The sequence below is a fragment of the Heterocephalus glaber genome, unplaced genomic scaffold, assembly GCF_053883595.1.
Source record: "Heterocephalus glaber isolate CG9 unplaced genomic scaffold, H.glaber_assembly_v1.0 deba00000331, whole genome shotgun sequence".
Classification (NCBI taxonomy): Eukaryota; Metazoa; Chordata; class Mammalia; order Rodentia; family Bathyergidae; genus Heterocephalus; species Heterocephalus glaber.
Window position 1 is genome coordinate 56,766,957 of NW_028258142.1, and position 18,482 is coordinate 56,785,438.

The 18,482-nt window shown below is 34.2% G+C and overlaps 1 protein-coding gene across 11 annotated transcripts in view; it reads right to left on the reverse strand.

The window, feature by feature from the left end:
* The window catches only part of Rbbp8 (RB binding protein 8, endonuclease), a 92,299-nt gene that overhangs the window by 40,172 nt on the left and 33,645 nt on the right, over positions 1 to 18,482 (reverse strand). For 6 of the 11 annotated variants that reach the window (XM_087194096.1, XM_087194100.1, XM_087194109.1 and 3 more), the window contains exons 4-7: positions 16,709 to 16,804; positions 12,268 to 12,351; positions 8,123 to 8,235; positions 2,725 to 2,791 (exon numbers count right to left, since the gene is read on the reverse strand). In XM_087194096.1, coding sequence (XP_087050222.1) covers positions 2,725 to 2,791; positions 8,123 to 8,235; positions 12,268 to 12,351; positions 16,709 to 16,804 — 360 coding nt within the window. The remainder of the gene's footprint in view (positions 1 to 2,724; positions 2,792 to 8,122; positions 8,236 to 12,267; positions 12,352 to 16,708; positions 16,805 to 18,482) is intronic. The other 5 variants (XM_087194131.1, XM_021265165.2, XM_021265163.2 and 2 more) reach the window with 1 other exon arrangement.

The following is an 18,482-nucleotide window of genomic DNA, read 5'->3' on the forward strand; positions in this document are numbered from 1 at the left end:
ACTGTAGTGTCACTAAATAGTTATCCTACCCTACAAGGCATCTGTAACACAGAAGCCAGCCCCCTTGAGTTAGAATTACTGCACTTAACAAGCAGGAGGATAAGTCAGCATTTTTTCTAAAGTTAAGGGGAATTTCAGGCACTAATCACATAACATTATGGTGGTTTAGGTAGTCAGAGGAAATGAGGTTGCTTTTACAAGCTGATGCTTGCTATTTTAAAAAAAACCTGCCAACAAAAAGAAAATTTTTTTGAAGAGAGCCAAGTCACAAAAGAAGTTGGCTCCGGAGAATCACAACTATCTTAAATTTCAGGAAAGACCTGAAAGATACAATGGATTATTTCCTACACTGTTCTGACTAAGCATGCCCTAAAGAAAACATACATGCTCTGAGTTTGTCTATGTGATTAACCTTTACTTGAATTTTTACTTTTTTCCTGAAAAAATCAATGAGTTTCAATAGGAAAAATCTGAGAACCCTAAAAAGAAATTTTAAACTAGATAGAATTCAATTTTTTCCAAGAGACTATCTAGTTTCAAAATACTTTATCTTGGGTCCCGAAGCAATCATCTACTTAATTCTTTATTAATCTCTACACTTAACATATTATCTGTCTTTGGTATTCATAAATATCAAGGCTGATATATTCAAATTCCGTAAGTTTCATGTGCTAAATCACTTCATATAACATAAACTAATATAGGTCAACAGTCATTGATAGAAATCTTGGTCCTAGGTATAATTCAAATCAGAATTTAGATTTTTTTTAAAAAGTGAAAAGCAGTACAAAGCACATAAAGGTTATTACATAACATTTCCAATGATGTGTAAGGCATCATCCTATAGTCAAACATTTTCATATTAAAACATACAAATATTCATATGAAGTGAGATAAAGACTATAAATAACATCCTGGCAGTTGAGACAAGTTTAAGTTCTGAATAACATTAAAAAAAACAAAACCTTTTGGGTTCTAAAATCATATGTAAAAGACGATGAGCCTGTGTTCTAGCCTCTTTCCATTATAGAGCCTGAGTTTAGAGTGCTGACATTTTCACACAGCCCCAGTCTGATTTCATAATCTCCTTTGCTCATCTATTATCTCTCTTCAGAATTCCGTTTGGCTATCAGTATTCAGTGGCCTGACCAAATGGGAGAAATATCAGAATTCCACTGTAACATCTATTAACTAAAAGTATATTGCTAGAAGTGAAGAATGTTAATTCCACCAGTAAAACATGTTTATACAGATGATAACTATTTTAGGCCAAAATAATATGCTATATCTGCATAGGTTACCAAAGATTTTGTTGATGTCTACACAAATGCAACAGTATTTTCAAGAACCTGTAACACTATCAGGACTATCCAGAATGTTAAATTAAAAAAAAAATACTATAAGCCAGGGATGGTGTCACACTTCTGCAATCTCAGCTATTCTGGAAGCTGAGGCAGTAGGATACCAAGTTCAAGGTCAGCCTGGGCAATTTAAAAGGTGAGGAAAGGGCAAGGGATGTACTTTAGGGCTCCCAATCTCTCTCTCTCTCTCTTTCGTGTGCACGCGCGCGCTACACACACATACACACACACACAGGTACACGCCACCACTGCACCACAGCACACCTATAGCCAGCTACTTGAGAAGTTGAGGAGGAGAATCATTTGAGACAGGGAGTTTGAGGTTAGCCTAGGCAAAATAGTAAGATCCCACTTCAAAAAATATATGAAATACAATTTTAAAACTGCATAATCTTTATATAAATGAGAAGCTAGCCCTATCTCTACCCTTAATCAGACTATTGCAGAAGAGTATTCTTTTCCTTTTGAGACAATACTGCAAAATAGAAAGAACAGGGGCTTTTAAGTCAGAAGACAGGATTTGAGTGATGGTCTAGTTGTGGAATCACAGGCAAGTTACTTAACTATGACCTTTGATCACCCCTTTGTAAATTAAGAATAATAAAAATACTCTGCAGAATTACAGTGAGGGTGAGAAATAATATGAGCAACTGGCACTCAGGATAAAAGTTATTTTTATTCTTAAAGAAAAATGTGGTACTGGAGATGAGAACAGAGGAAGGAGGAAGTTCTGTAGGCCTATATAACTCATTCAATTTGCTTTATGAAGCTTCGGAGACAAGACTGGAAAAAATAACAAAACTCAAATATTTATTTGAAATCTAAGTGATTATAATTTCTATAGTATTTATAATAAATCATCATAAAAATTAAAACACTTTAATGAAGACATTATTTTCTCTGTATACTCAAACACTAACCTATGAGATGCACACATATTCTTCATGTATACCCTAAAACACAAAAATACAGTGATTTTCTTTCTCTTCCTTCCTTTTAAAAAAAAAAAATCTATCTACCTACCTATTTACTTTTGTAGTACTGGGGCTCAAAGCCAGGGATGCTCTGCCACTGGGCTATATTCTCAGCCTTTTTTATTTTGTAATTTTGAGACAGTATCTTGCTAAGATGCTCACACTGGTCTGGACCTTGTGATCCTCCTGCCTTACCCTCCCAAGTAGCTGACATTATAGGCATGTGCTACTATGCCTAGCATTCTTTGTGTTTTTTTTATTGTAGAGAACTTTATAATTTTTAAAAATGAAATCTGTAATTCTTAAGGTATTTTCACAGTATCTTGCATAGCTAAGTAAAATAAATAAAGTTGTAGGAAAATATTTTCTAATTTAGGAAAAATACTTACTCAAGTATCTTCTGCAGTTGTTCAGAAAGCTTTTTATTTCCTTCCTGAAGAGCATTCTTTTCATTCACTTAAAAACAATGCGAAAAAGAAGGCATATAATATCATTATATTAATAGTTACGTCAGGCTTTTTAAATAATGTCAACATTTATGAAGAAATTAGGATTTCTAATTCTAAGTCCTAATGTCATTCAGGGTTAATGCTACTGTGGAGAGATAATTTGTTACTAGGTAGTGATGACTGCAACTCATATTGTGCCAGATCCATGTAACTAATTAACTGATAGTTTTATGTAATGCTCATGGACAAAATACACATACTAGGGAGTACATTTACTTATTCTCTCTGAGGACTAGAAAGAATTCTATCCAGTTACTCAGTCTTCTAATTTCAAATACCATTTTATTGAGTCACTTATTGTAAAACAAATTTGAGGGCTAGGGATTTAGCTCAGCAGTTCCAGGGCCTGCCATGCAAGCGCAAGATCCCAAGTTTGATCCCCAGTACCAAAAAACAAGACAAACAAAATAAAATAAATTTGAACAAAAGTATAACAATATTAGTATCATTTTTACAACATAAGCACATTTATGGTCAATTTTTCTTTAGTTATACTGTTTCACAAATAATTATGGTGTAATTTATCCATTGAAGCAGCGACTATTTGTTTGAAATGATCACCACTAAAATCTATCTATCCTTATTTAATTTATAAGGCAGAAACTCAAATTTGGTCTAAGCCCTCATAAAACTCTTATCAATGCTTAGGATGTTATCGCTAGTTAAGTATGTGCTTCACAAGGAGGAGCACATGTAAGAAATCAATTCACAGCAACAGTTAACCTCTACCAGTGATTAACAAAATCTGTTAATCTGGCTGGGAATTTAGCTCAGTGGTTCTGGTGCCTGCCTCGAAAGTGCAAGGTCCTGAGTTCCATTCCCAGTACCAAAAAAACCAAAAAACAAAAAAACCCAAAACAACAAAATTTGTTAATCTGGTGGTTTAAAAATCTAAAACATACTTTTCCTCACTGAGTAAATAATTTTGGGCTATCTACAGTATATAAGGTTACTTGACTATCTATTGTTTTCTACAACTGAGAGACAAGGGCATTAGAGACAAAAAAAAAAAAATTAAAAAAAAAAAAGAAAAGGAAATTCTAAGGTGAGAAAGGTTACTTTGGGCGGAGATCATAAAAGGATAACTGAGTTGAACATAAAACTATTCCCTCACAGAATTAGTGGAATAAAGAAAAAAACACTGGCTATAGGGCCGGGTATTTAGCTCAGTGGTTTCATCGCCTGCTGCGCAAGCACAAGGACCCGAGTTTGATCTCCGGTACGGAAAAAAAAAACACTGGCTATAATAAATGGTACAAGTCTAAGAAATCAGGATTTAAAGATTACTAGGTAACATATTTTATAGATAAATAATGGGAAGCTAGCCAGATGTGGTGACGCAGAACTGCAATTCCAGCATTCTGGGAAGCTAAGGCAGAGGATCTCAAATATGAGCCCAACTTGGGCATCTTAGGAAAAGACTGTTTCAAAATAAACAAAATCCCGGGGATGTGGCTCAGTGGTGCCATGCCAGCCTGGCAAGGCAGGCTCAGATTAATGGTAAAGAAAAAAACAAAAACAACAACAAAAAGGGGCCTTAAAAAAAAGGCGAGTTTTCCCAGAAGATTCTCATATTAATCCCAGTATCAGAAGCAAAAAGGCCCAGAAATTATTGAATGGTTAAAGCAAGGATAGCCAACACTTACCCTTAAGCTAAAATCATGAAGACAGAGCTCTAGAAGTTTGACACAAAAGAGTACATTAATACCAAGACATGGAAATCAGAATAGTGCTCCCAAGTAACTTAACATCAAGAGAGAAGGCACCCTCACACCTAGAGGACAAATTATATAAAAAGCTCTCCGCGGCATTGGGGATTTAGCTCAGTGGTTCTGCTGCCTGCCTTGCAAGCACAAGGTCCTGAGTTCGATCCCCGGTACCAAAAAATAAAGCTCTCCGGCCAGGGGTCTTAGCCTCCAACTTTCAGTAGGGTGCTTATAAATCAGAGCTAGCTAGCCTGCTTGCTTTTCTTTTTCTTTCTTCCTATCTATCTATCTATCTATCTCTATCCTATCAGCAAGGTTGGGATTCTCTCTTGGGCTACAAAAATAAGACTGCATTTATCAAAACCAGTCAATTTAAGAGACATTTACAATTCTACATCAGAGTCAACACTTGAAATAAAAACTAATACTTGAAACTAGTCCAAAAGAATTCACTTGTATGAAAGTAGTTTTAATATAGGAAAGATATCTTTTATTAAGTAGAGCTGACATTAAAAATATTTTGAAAGCTGATGGATCTCAAAAAAAAACAAAACAGGTTACCATAAAGAGGAAACAAAGACTACAAAAACTTAAAACTTAATAAATGGGATAAAAATGTTACTGAAGACAGAATTATTCTCTCCTAAGTGATCCTTCCAGAATCCGGCACAAAAGAATAAATCTACAAAAAGTAAAAATGAGGCACCATGATGGACCCAATCCTCAGTAAGAGGCAGGGGAAGGGAGGCACTTAAAGATCTAATCCTAACAATAGCATCAAGCCTAGATTATGTGGACTACTTTTACATTATTTCAAATAGAAGATTATTAAAAAGATGAACAGCAACCCATTTAGTTCTCTTAATATAACCTCAAAAGCAGAAAAATCAGAAAACTAGCTATACAACTTAACAATATAAACACACCCAATTAAAACATTCACACATTAAATTTTTCCATTCTAGAAATGAAACACTGGTTCAACTTTAAAAAGCTATCAGAACTCACCACATGAACATATTGAAAAAGAAAAACCTTTTGATCACTTGATAGATACTAAAAAAAGACTGACAAGTTCATACAATCAAAATTCTAAGCATAAGAGAAATGGGAGAAAATATCCTTAATTTGATTTTATGTATTTACCTGGAGCCCACAACACACTTAAAAGTGAAATATTTCTTCTCTCTACTTTCAACTGCTACATATGGCAATATCCTAAAACTCCTAGTGAATGCAGTAAGAACCATCAAAAGAAACTAAAAATAAATGAAAAGACAAAATAAAATTCTTATTCTTTGTAGATGGTATTTTTTACCTAGATATTTACAGCAAGAATGGTAACTTGACATAGGCTTCAAATTCTTAGGCATCTTCCATTGAAGGGGTATGGTTGGGGAGTGGTTGCTGGCTAGTGAGATTTAAGTATAAATTACTGGGCCAGTGTTTCAAGAAAACTTTTTTTTTTTTAAGATTTTCTTGGTGCACCCATGTCAGCCCTTTGCTTCCCCCTTTTTCTTTATCTGATTGTAAACATGAAGCCCGAAAAAGTAGTGTGCTATCATGTGATCATGAGACAAGAAGCTTGAGAATAAATACCTACACACCCTAAAGATGGTAAATCTTCACTTCACACTCCATGTTAAAAATTCCAGATGGATTAAACATGTAAATTAAAAAATGTGTACATGTAGTACAAAAACTGTAGAATATTTTTATATTTCTGGGTAAAGCCTTTCTAAAAATGACAGTGTTATAAAATAAAGTTAACAAACAATGAACTGTGAGATAGAAAACATATGTCCTATATAAATGTATAACAAAAGTTTAATAATCCTCTAACATACAAAGAGCTCTTAATTAAAAAAATAAAGAGTAAGAAAACTTAAAGATAGCTGGCTTTAACAGTAATAGACAATGCCAATTTAAAAGTTTTTAAATGGTCTTATTCTTCACTCACCAGATCAGATATTATTATTTAATATATTTTTACCCAAATCTGAAGAAAATTTAGGAAAATAAAAATTCTCAACCTTTCAAATAAACAAACAAACAAGAGCTGTCCTTGGGCCAGGGATTTAGCTCAGTGGTTCTGTCGCCTGTCTAGAAAGCACAAGTTCCCGAGTTCGATCCCCCGTACCAAAAAATAAATAAATAAATAAAAGAGCTGTCCATTAATATGAGAATAGCTAAATAATGGACATCTACACTATGGAATACAGTTTGGCCATTAAATGAATATTTTCTTATTTCTTAAGGCCTAGACAAATCTTTTTGTTTTTCTGAAGTTTTGAGCTATTTTTTTCAGTTAAAGCTGGTGAAAATCGTATTAGATACATAGACATTACTGGACATTATTCCTAGTCCTATGACTAATATGACTGTAATCTCAACTATATTTGAGATGTAATAGTTTTTCTACTCATTGGTAATATTCTTTTACACACACACACACACACACACACACACACACACACACACACAGAATCTACAGGCCTAAATATATTAACATGTGAAGATTCCCAAGAACAGCTGACTATAAAATCAAAGAACATGTGTCAGAACAAGAAGCGCAGGCCAGGTGTAGTGGTGCACACCATAATCCCAGCACTAGGGAGGCTGAGGCAGGAGAGCTGCCACGAGTCCAAGACCAGCCTGAAATACATAGCTAGGCCCTGTTTCACAAAAACAACAACAAAGAAACAAAAACAAAAACAAAAACAAAAAAACTCAAGTGTAGCATGATCCTATTAACATTCAAAAGAGAAGTGAGGAGGAAGAGGGTAAAATGAGGGACAGAAAAATAAACCTGGACCTGGAAAGATACAAATCAGACCAGGAGTTTACTTTGGATATAGACTAATACTATGTTTTTTCTTATCTTTTTAAAACAACAAGCATGTATCTATATATTATTCCATGACTAACCAGAGGATAGCAATATAATTGACAGGAAAAAAAAAATCAAGTATGAAGATAGAACTGGTTTGGAAAAGCAGCTAACTGATGTGGATATGCTGATTTGGAGTTGCTTATGGGGAATCCAAATACTAGTCACTAGGAGACATAAACAGTTAAAAGACCAGAAAGTTAAGAGGGATATTAGGAGAGAAAACAAGAGTAGAAGGCTAATAATGTAAGAAAATCCTACATTGAGTATGTAAGAGGAAAAAGCTGAAAACAGTACACTCAGTATGGTATGTCATGAAAACCAATATACACACTTTTGTAAAACATTAAACCACTGGCTTTGTAGTTAGCTTTATTACACAAATTACATAAAAATAAAACCAAAGAAGCAAATATAGACACGCCCAGGAATTTGCTTCTTGTCTTAGATCTAGTAATAGTTTTAGGGCACTGTAAACAGTTATTTATACAACCTTTTTAGAATTTATTTCTTACTAAAATAAGCATGAGATTAAGTTTCAAAAAAGGGGGGGAAAAGATATATGACCTTTTACCTAAATAACAAAAAATACATGTAAACAATCTGATTACAATCAATTTACTAATAGGTTGTGAAAATAGTACATTTTACTTTAAATATCACATGAAGAAAGTAAACTCACTAAGCTCTGTAATAAGCTTAAGATTCTGCTGTCGGATATTTTCAAACTCTTGCTGCTTTTTCCGCATATGTTCTTCAGTTACTGCACAGCGATCACATAATCCTGCTCGTAATCTGTGAAACAAAAACAAAACATTTTTCATGTACTAAAAGATATTTCCTTATACAGGTTGAGTATTCCCTATTTGAAATCTTTCCTTCACAGGTGTTTTAGGTTGAGTGTCTTATATATTTATATAGATATTAGCAGATGCAGAGCACTAATCCCAAAATATAAAATTTGAAATGCCCATAAATTTGAAATTTTTGGAGTACTGACACGATGCTAAAAAAATTTGGGATTTCTAAGCATTTTAAGTTTTGAATTTTTTAACAAGGGACAATTATACTGTTTGTGCATTGCAAGATTTTTTTTTTTGGTACTGGGGATCGAACTTGGGTCCTTGTGCTTGCGCAGCAGGTGGTGAAACCACTGAGCTAAATCCCTGGCCCCATTTTAAGATTTTTATACTTTATGCAGAGCTAAAGAATTGATTTGGCAAATACAGTGAAAATCAACTAGTTTAATGATGTCTTAGACCCTTAACATAGTCATATATACATTTAAATCATGGCACAAAGCATTTTCTACAAACTGCAATTCTATAAAACTGCCAATCTAAAACTATCCAAAGAAAGTTTTTTTACTGAAGAAATTAACCTTGATTTTATGTATTACACACAAAATATAAATCCTATCCAGCACTAAGGGGTCAAATTATGTCTTAAGCAACTCTGCATCTTCTTTGCCATGTATACTGTATAAACATAGTGGATATTCAGTACTTTTTTTCTGAAAAATAGTGAAAGTCAAAGAAAACAGGAAAAAGTCACCTCAGATTTTCCTTTCAGCATACAAAACAACCAATATTAGTAAAAATCCACAACATATTATTATATCAAAAATGATTATGAAATAGCTTTGACTAATTATTTGAGAGTACTAACGAGGAAAATATGTGTATTTCAGAGGTGTCACAGGGATGTAGGGAAAAGATATTCTAAAATGTTAATAGTTATTTTGTAGATGACAGTATATTTTCTTCTTAGTGTTTTTTCCATATTTTTCAAAATTTCTCCAATTTCAGAAAACTATGGTTAAAAAGAAGACATGCATCTCACAATAGGAATTCAGGAAAAAAAAAATATATATATATATTTTTTTGGTACTGGGAATCGAACTTGGGACCTTGCACTTGCGAGGCAGGTGCCAGAACAACTGAGCTAAATCCCTGGCCCAGGAAATATATTTTAAAATAACTTCAACTCAATAACCTAAATCAACAGGATATTAAGTATTCCGGTGTCTATGGAAGTCACAGCATGGTAGTGCACGTCACAAATTTTAAGAGAATATGATACAACTAAAAGAAAGCCTAGACCTTTTCATATGAAGTAAAACTCCTATCAACAATACTGATATGGATGTAATAAACAAAAGATTAGAAGTTGGGTGTGGTGTCAATTGCCTATAATCTCAAATACTCAGGAGCCTAAGGCAGGAGGATCCCAAGCTGTAAGCTAGTCTGGGCAACTTAGCAAGATCCTGTCTCAAAATAAAATTTACAAAAGGGCCAGTACCAAGAGAGACTGATTTAAACCACGTTTTAAGAAATTAAAACAGCAACATACATTCTGAGCAGCTGGGAGACTGATTACCTCTTCAACATCCTGACAACAGAATGCAGGCTAGAGTTTAAGTGTCTGGTGTGGGCGACACGAGGAGGAGAGTAATGAATACATATGGAGCCAAAGTCTCAGACCTAGCCTAAGCCTCTATCATCTGCTTAATTCCTGGAACTCTGGTAGCCTGCCCTATTACAGCAGGAAGGAAAGACGAGGAATATTCTCTAGGAAATCTGACCAGCCCAAGAGACAGATGTAAAGATACTGATAACATCAGGGCATCATCAATCAAGCAGACCAGCAAACCTCTGTCATGAAGCTTGAAATTCACAACTCCATCCATGTACTCAGAGCCCCCAAATCAATTTTTATCTCCTTCTCTTTAAGTAAACAGGTGTCAACAAACATCTGAGAAGAGTTTAAGACAGTGAGAGACCAAAACAAACAAGTCACTAAGAAAGGAAAAAGAAAGAAATTTAGAAGATAAGCTAAGGGGGGAGGGAGGGTGGAACCTATAAATACTCTAGAGAATAAGAGATATCAAAACTATGAAATAGAAACATGATTGTTATAAAAGGAAATATTCTAGAACAGAAAAGATTTTAGAAATTAACAATATTAACAGTAAAAACAAAAAACTCTATACAGAGGGTGAGACCATAAAGTTGAGAACATGTCCACAAGAAGCAGTGTAAAAATACAAATACAGGAGAACTAGGGGATTATCTAAGAAGGCTGATCATACTAGATATAATAAGAGTTCCAGAAAAAGAGAATTGGCAAATAATGAAGAAATTCAACACAACTGCCTAGTTGAAAAAAATAAAAACAAAACCCAAGTCTTTGACACAATGGTTATTAACAGTTCCATACAAAAGAATTATCATCATGAAATTTCTAAGTGCTAGGAATAAAGATCTCAAAGCTTTCAGAAGAAAAATAAAATTTTAAAAATTTCATTGAATGGGTCAAAAATGATAATAGTGCAAGGCTGGGGATCTAGCTCAGTGGTTCCGCCACCTGCCTCCCAAGCATAAGGTCCAGAGTTTGATCCCCAGGTCCAAAAAAAAAAAAAAAAAAAAGAGAATAGTGCAGAATTTGAAGAGCAACTTGAAAGCTAAAAAAATGCAACTCAGGATTCTGAAAGAAAATTAATCTAAACTAACTTTAATATTCTCAAACTATCAATTCAGGAAAGAACTTTCAAACACACAAAAATCTCAAAATTTCTTTTTTTTTGGTACCGGGGATGGAACTCAGGACCTTGCGCTTGGGAGGCAGGTATGGTGCTGCTGAGCTAAATCCCTGGCCCCTCAAGATTTCTTAATTAAAAAAAAATATACATTATATACACATATCTGAATCTCAATGTTAGAGATGCATATTGAAATATTAAATGGAAGGATCTGATGAGCATGCACTTCAAAATTAAGAGATTGGTGAGAATATAGGTGAATCAAGATTGGCTGCATTGGCTGCTGAAGCTAGGTGATGGTTATATTGGAGTTAGTTATACTGCTGTATCTACTTTAATATAATAGAAAGTTTTTCTTTTTTTAAATTTTTTCATTTTCTACACTGGTTTGATGTCTCAGAAACCTGACAGAAGAGGTAATCCTCCAAAATACAGGAAACTATGAATAGTGATCTGATCAAAATTATTATAAACTAATTAGAAGAAAGAGGGAACTGGAAAAGGAGTCTGTATAGAGTATAAGAAAAAGACGGAGGAAAAAAAAACCCCACTTGAGCCAAGAAAAAATTATAAGTAGCAATTTTTTTATTAGTACATACTGTTTACATTCCTTGTGTGCAACTGGTATATGTATATAACACATCTTTAAAAAGATATCTTGACCTAGCTACTCAGGAGACTGGAGTTGAAATATACAAGTTTGAGTTCAGCCTAGGCAACATGGCTAAGAAAAAATAATTTAAAAAGCTCTTGAGGTAAAGAGTGAGATACTATACAAAGTACAAAGTGACTGCTTATGCAGAAAGGGGAACTGGTGAAGGGAACAATTGGTTTGTCCTTTCATCTTAACTTTGAAACTGTGAGCTTGTCCAACTTTAAATAAAAATGACTGAAGGCAACAAGGATAATAGAAAAGGTAACCAGGGTACTTGGTAACTTCAAATATCTAAAAAGTCAATCATGTGAAAGAAATTTATAGTATCAGGGCCAAAAATTTAGGTCAAAAAGCACCTGCCTTGCAAGCGCAAGTTCTTGAATTTGATCCTAGGTACCAAGAAACAAACAAACAAAACAAAACAAAACAATGTTTCAACTATTTAACAATGGAATGTTAAGTAAGTAGTCACTGGACATAACCATAAAATAAAAAAGATGATCACTGATAAACTGGAAGGTATTCAAACACATACTGAATAATCAGATCAACAGTCCCCAAACCTGGCTATTTTTCAAAGCCATCTGGGCAGCTTTAAAGGGAAGGGAGGGCCAGGCATAGTGGTACATACCTATGATCCCAGGACTTAGAAGGCTGAGACAGGAGGATCAGAGTTTGAGACCATCTTGGGCTACCTAGTGAGTTCAAGGTCAACCTGGTCTCAAAAAAGTCAAATTAAGTAATTACTTAATTAAAATGAAAGGAAAATTATTTGTAAGTCCCACTCACAACCAACTGAATTAGAATCTGCAGGGATGGAGCCTGAGTAATCTGCTCAGAAGTTCCTCTCCAGATACATCCAAGCTTTAGAACAAGGAACCTCACCACCTCCGTGCTATGTTCTTTCTACATTTTATTTGTAAGCAGTTGTTGTCAACAGTGAAAATCTGTTATGATGGATTATATTCCCCTCTTCTAGAATCTATTTAATGATGTCTTTAAATATTACAGAAAATTTCTGAGGATTGAAAACATTATCCACACGTGCCCAACCACTCACAACAGTGTATGCAAAGGCCTTGATTCTATGAAACTCTCCATGGCTTGTAATAAAACTTTCATCACAGCACTCACAACATGCTTATCTTCTATCTCCTCTGCACTGCCCACCCCCCTACCTCTGTCCTACCTGAACTTGGCTTTTAATTTTGACTTAAACTCACATCTAAGAAAAGCATTAACAATAAGGTTAACACAGGCATCTCTTATTGATGTTTTTCCTCTAGCTATACATTCAAGATTTTCCTTTTTTATTATTTCTTCTTTTTTGGTACCAGGGATTGAACTCGGGTCCTTGCGCTTGCAAGGCAGGTGGCAGAACCACTGAGCTAAATCCCCAGCCTCTTGTCATTTTTTCTTTTACTGGCTGATTATTACATATATAGTGCTTTTTTTAAAAAAAAAAAAAAAACCCTCTGTATGGAGGCACTAGGGATTGAACCCAGGGCCTGATCACTGAGCTATATCCCCAGTATTTTTTCCTTTTTTTTTGAGAGAAGGTCTTGCTAATTTACTAAGTGGCCCAGGACGGGCTCGGAGTTGGCCTCAGCCTCCCAGAGTGCTGGAATTATAGGCGTGAAACACCAGGTCTAGGATAAAGTTCTAAAGTACTAAACATGTGATTATCAAAATAATTTCAATAAGCTGGGGATAAAATAGAAGAAAATTTGCCACATGGAAGAAAAAACAAGATACAGAAAGTAACAGATAGTGATCTTCAAGTTAACAGAATATGTGTCCAGCACAATGAAGGAAACACAAACAAACGCATACACAGAGTACATTATGAAAGTTCAGAACAAGGACTGGAAGTTGTTAAACTACGAAATCAAATCGGACACACATGTTTAAATACCACATTGTTTCTCTGTTGTAAGAAACTGAAAATAGAAATCAGGACTGAAATGTATAACGGATGTTGGGAAATGGGAAGAAAGTGTTCAAATGGGAAGGGATACAAGGGAAGAGGGAGGAAGGAAGGGACAAGAAAAAAAGTGAAACTAGAAGGAAAAAATGGAAACAAAGCTTTTGTACATAGGGAGGGGAGGGGACTTGAAGGGGAGAAAGGGATAAAATAACATTTATCAAAAACCCCACAAAACTCCCAAAATCTATTACCTACAAAGGAAAGAACATTAGAAGGACATCAGACTGCTTATTTAGCATTGGAATGTTAACGATGAGAAAAAGTTTTGATGGAAAACTATTTTGAACCTAGGTATTTTTATCCAGTCAAAATATCAACTATATGTTACAGTAAAATAAACATTTCGGAAATGTAAGAACTCTGAAAATTTACTTCCTGTGCATTCTTTTTCAGTAGATACTTGAGGGTAAGTTTCAATAAAATGAGCTTACCAATAGAAAGCTCTGTTAACAGCTTAAAATGAAAATCAACACAAAGGAAAAACAGGCCTACATTTTTATTAACCATGTTCACTAGTATACCCCTAAGGTCTAAATTGGTGCCTGATACAAAGTAGTTATTCCATGAATATTTGTTGATTGTCTAAGATGAGATTAATGAAATAATGGAATTAATGCAGAGATCCAAAGAAGAGAAATCCAGCATTGCAGCTATACAGTAGCCTAGAAATGAATGATCTAGGAAGTTTTCTCAATACAAGAAGTTTTACCCTCAAGAAAAAACTACAAACTGGCACACTGTTGCACAACTGTGGTTCCAGCACTATGGAAGACTGAGGAAGGATAATCCCAAATTTGAGCCCAGCCTATGGTGACTGAGACACTGTATCAAAAAACAACCCCCCTCCCCAAATATATATATTGTTGTGAGAAACCGAATATGTGCTAGAAACGTAGTTCAGTGCAAAGGACCTAGGTTCAATCCTCAGTAACAATAAACAAATAAAATAAATAAAAAGAACTACAACAAAACAATGAGTAGAATAATAGACATTAAATATTAATGACATGGATAGGAAAACACAGTTCTTGTCTCAATCTGAGAAAAGGTAGCTAGAAATACTGAGAAAAATGAAAATTTACATATAAGTCACTGTTGTAATATAATTGTGGGCTGATTTGGAGGAGCTGACTGGGAATAGAGGAGAAAAAAAACTCATTTGACTTGGAAATTAAAAATACTCTCTTTGTGTGGCCAGAGGTGATGACAGCAGACAGGTAGAGAAGGAAATGTAATCCAAACTCTGTAGTGAATATTTATATAGCCAATAAATAATCAAATACAGTTTACTAGTTTCTAAATTCTATAATCAACTTATATAAACCAAGAACAAAAGACTAAAATCTGACAGAAGGATGTAACTATCAGCCTCAACAACACTTCTATTCTACAGGTTCTATTGTAAAGGGAGAGAGTAGGAAGTGAGGAAAAGTGATGCACAGAAAGAAGGGTTAAGGCAGGCACAACACCAACGTGTTCCTGTGATATAGTGGTAAGGGAAGGGAGGCGTTCCAGAGATGAAGGGATATAAAACACAGACCTGGCAGTGGAGGGAGTTGTGATGGGGAGGGAAAGGAAAAGTAACAAGGATTAAGATATGACATGTGGGCCGAGGATTTAGCTCAATGGTTCTGCTGTCTGCCTCGCAAGCCCAAGGTCCCGAGTTCGATCCCCGGTAGCAAAAACAACAACAAACACCGAAACAGAGCTGCCATCACTTCTTAGTCTTTTGGCTAAGATCAAGTTAAGATGTGACATGTGTGTGTACTATTCCCCAAGATGAATGTAACTATGTATTGCAAAAATATACTAATCAAAAAAAAGGAACTAAAAAGCAAATAAAACAATGATCTAAATATATGTATTAAGGTTCAAAGGTAAAATAGAACTAAAATGATAGCTTCAATTATTAGAGAGGGAGGTTTAAAATGCCATTGGTTACAATTATAAAATGAAGCAATAATATCTTGCTTATTTCTTTTAGTTTTTCTTGTCAACTGCCACTCTTAATAACATCTGTGAAAGAGTTCAACTCTTGATTGCTTGCTGATCCTGGCTTAATTTTAAATGGATGTATTAGAATTTATCAGACTAACAAGTATGTTCAATTTGTTTGCTAGTCTCCAAAAAGAAATCCTTAAATTTGTTTTTATTTGACAGACTTTCTACAAACACAATATACTCTTTATAAAATCTATTTTCTGGTCATTAATTTCATGTAAATACCATTATTCATAGTTGTTTCTCCTCCCAAATGTTCTCTTGCCTTTCTATTAAACTTTATATTCTTCAATGGGTGGGTATAAAATTCATGACATGGTATTAATTTGGTAGTAGGGAGTAGAGGTATATTTTTATACATATGCTTTTTCTCACATTTTGTTCAATACAAGTCCAAGATTTCCTTCTGGGGCCCTTGAAATTTATCCATTGTTTCATGAACCTTAATTTAATTAAATCCAAGGTCATAGTTCTTTTTAATGTGGGAGCTGATATTGGAAGTTCACTCTGTACCTAGGCCTCTAGCACTTAATTTTCATATAAACACTATATGGTAGGTGATAGAGCAATTTTTCATGTAAGGAAACTGAGCCGCCAAAGAATTGAGAATCAACCCAGGATCATAGTTAATAGACAATTAGATTAAATCTGATACCTTCATTAACCCACATGGTTTCTTGTTTCATGATATTTGTCTGTATGTTGTCTTAATTTTATAAATAGTGCTCTAGGTGTTCTCTTTTGTCTTGCTATCTCTTCTTAGGCATACATTTGAATTTTAACATAATATTTTTCAGGAGACCTTCTCTAACTTCTGAGACTAGGTTAAGTTGCTTTGTGCTTAGATAGTAACCTGCATCTACCGTCACAGTGCGAATCATATTTTGTTTTAATTACATTTTATTGCTTGTCTTTCTCTAGTACGTTATAAGTTCTTTAAAAGAAGTGACATTATGTTGATCACTTGAATTTATAGCACTGAGTATGTTAATCACTTTCAATCCAACTGATTACAAATTAAAACCAATGTTCTGTACTTTCTGTTAAGGGGTAAAATCCTCTCTTACTCAAGTATGAGACTCACCGATCTTCTAAAATTTTAATGGTTTCTTGAAGGACTTTCTGTTGCTCTCTCAGTTGTTGATTTTTGGTAAAGAACTCTTCCAGTCTTTGTGCATCTCTACAAGTCAAGAAAGAAATGTGTTTTCAAGGGAAAATACGCTACAAAAAATTTATTACAAATCCAAAGTTTGGTCTTACTACTTACACATTATCATGAACTTTTTATATAAAAACAAAACACCTTTAAAAGGTGAGGTTTGAAAATCTTGTTCATCAGAGTTAAAATCACACTAGAATTTGTTCTCCAGTATTTTTATGTGCTATAGGAATGTTTCCTGAAGTACCATTCACCAACCAATGCTGGAGCACAGAGGGAGGAGTGGAGTCTGACTTGGCCTGTCAAAATGACTATCAAAATACACTAACCAATTTCTATTTGTTAATACAGACATTTGTTAATATCAACAGATATCTCTACTCACATTATCTATGTTCCAATTATGTAGAATATTCTATTTCTGATAAGGAATTCAAAAGTATGAAAAGTCCTGCACAATTGCAGGATTTTTAAACATTTAAAAAAAATTCTTTAATTTAAAAAATACTTAAAAAGAAAATAAAGAATTATTTATAGGCGAGTAGTTTATTTCTCAGTAGCTAGAAAGGTAATTTTCTTAGAAAAATGCCTAATGGATGAATATGGTAGATGTCATTATTTCCTCAGTGAAAAATAACATGTTTTCAAAAAAAAAATAGCTAATAAATAACATTATCAGATTCACTAATTGATCATTAAGACAATCATTTCAGTTTGTAATAATGGACACAAGAAGGTAAACCCTAGTTCCTAGTTCCATGAGCAAAAACCTAACTTACTCTACAGAAGGTATAATAAAGCATACCTTTAATTCTGATTACTGAGGGATTTACCTACTCATCTGTGCTTCCAAAATGTGTAACCCCAACTACCTAAAGTACACAGGTATAGATTAATTATCATATACATTAAAAGTTAGCTAAGAAGATAAACTACACAATGATCTAAGGCACTATGATCAGCTATTGAATAACCAGTTGTGTTTCCATTCTCTGGTCTAGGATTGTACATTTCATTTCACTGTCACGTTTTCTCAAATCTAGACAGTTTCTTCATCCTTTTCTGCCTTTCACAACCTTGACACCTTTGACATCTATCTGGCCAATCCTTCGATTTGTTGACAATTCTTCAATTTGGGTTTGTCCGCTGTTTCTGCATTATAAGATTCAGGCTATGTATTTTCACTAAGAATATAATAGAAATGATGTGCCCTTCTTATTGCATTACATCAAAAGTACATGAGATAGATTTATCTCATTACTAGTGAAGTTAACTTTGACCATTTGATTGAGGTAGAGTCAGCCAGGTTTCTCAGTGGTAATGGTACAATTCTTCCCTTGGTAATTAATAAGTATCTGTGGAATATTATTTCTTACCACACTGTCATCTGCTTATTTTAGCCTCCATTGGTGATTCTTGTCAACAGTTACTGCTATCATGTTTGTCAAATGGTGCGTTTCTAGATCATTCTTTCTACATTTACTAAATGGAATTTCTCTAAAGAAGAGCTGTGCCTTTATTCTATAAGAAGTGTTAATTCATTACCATCATTATTTCTTGGCCTAGTTATTATAGATTTTGCCATTAGGAAATTTTTTCAATTTGCCTTCTACATGCTGCCTTTTGAACATGAGCTTGTTTTCTGGCACCTAAGATATTCCACCTCATCTTGTGTTCTCCACTCCTCCATAAGATTAGT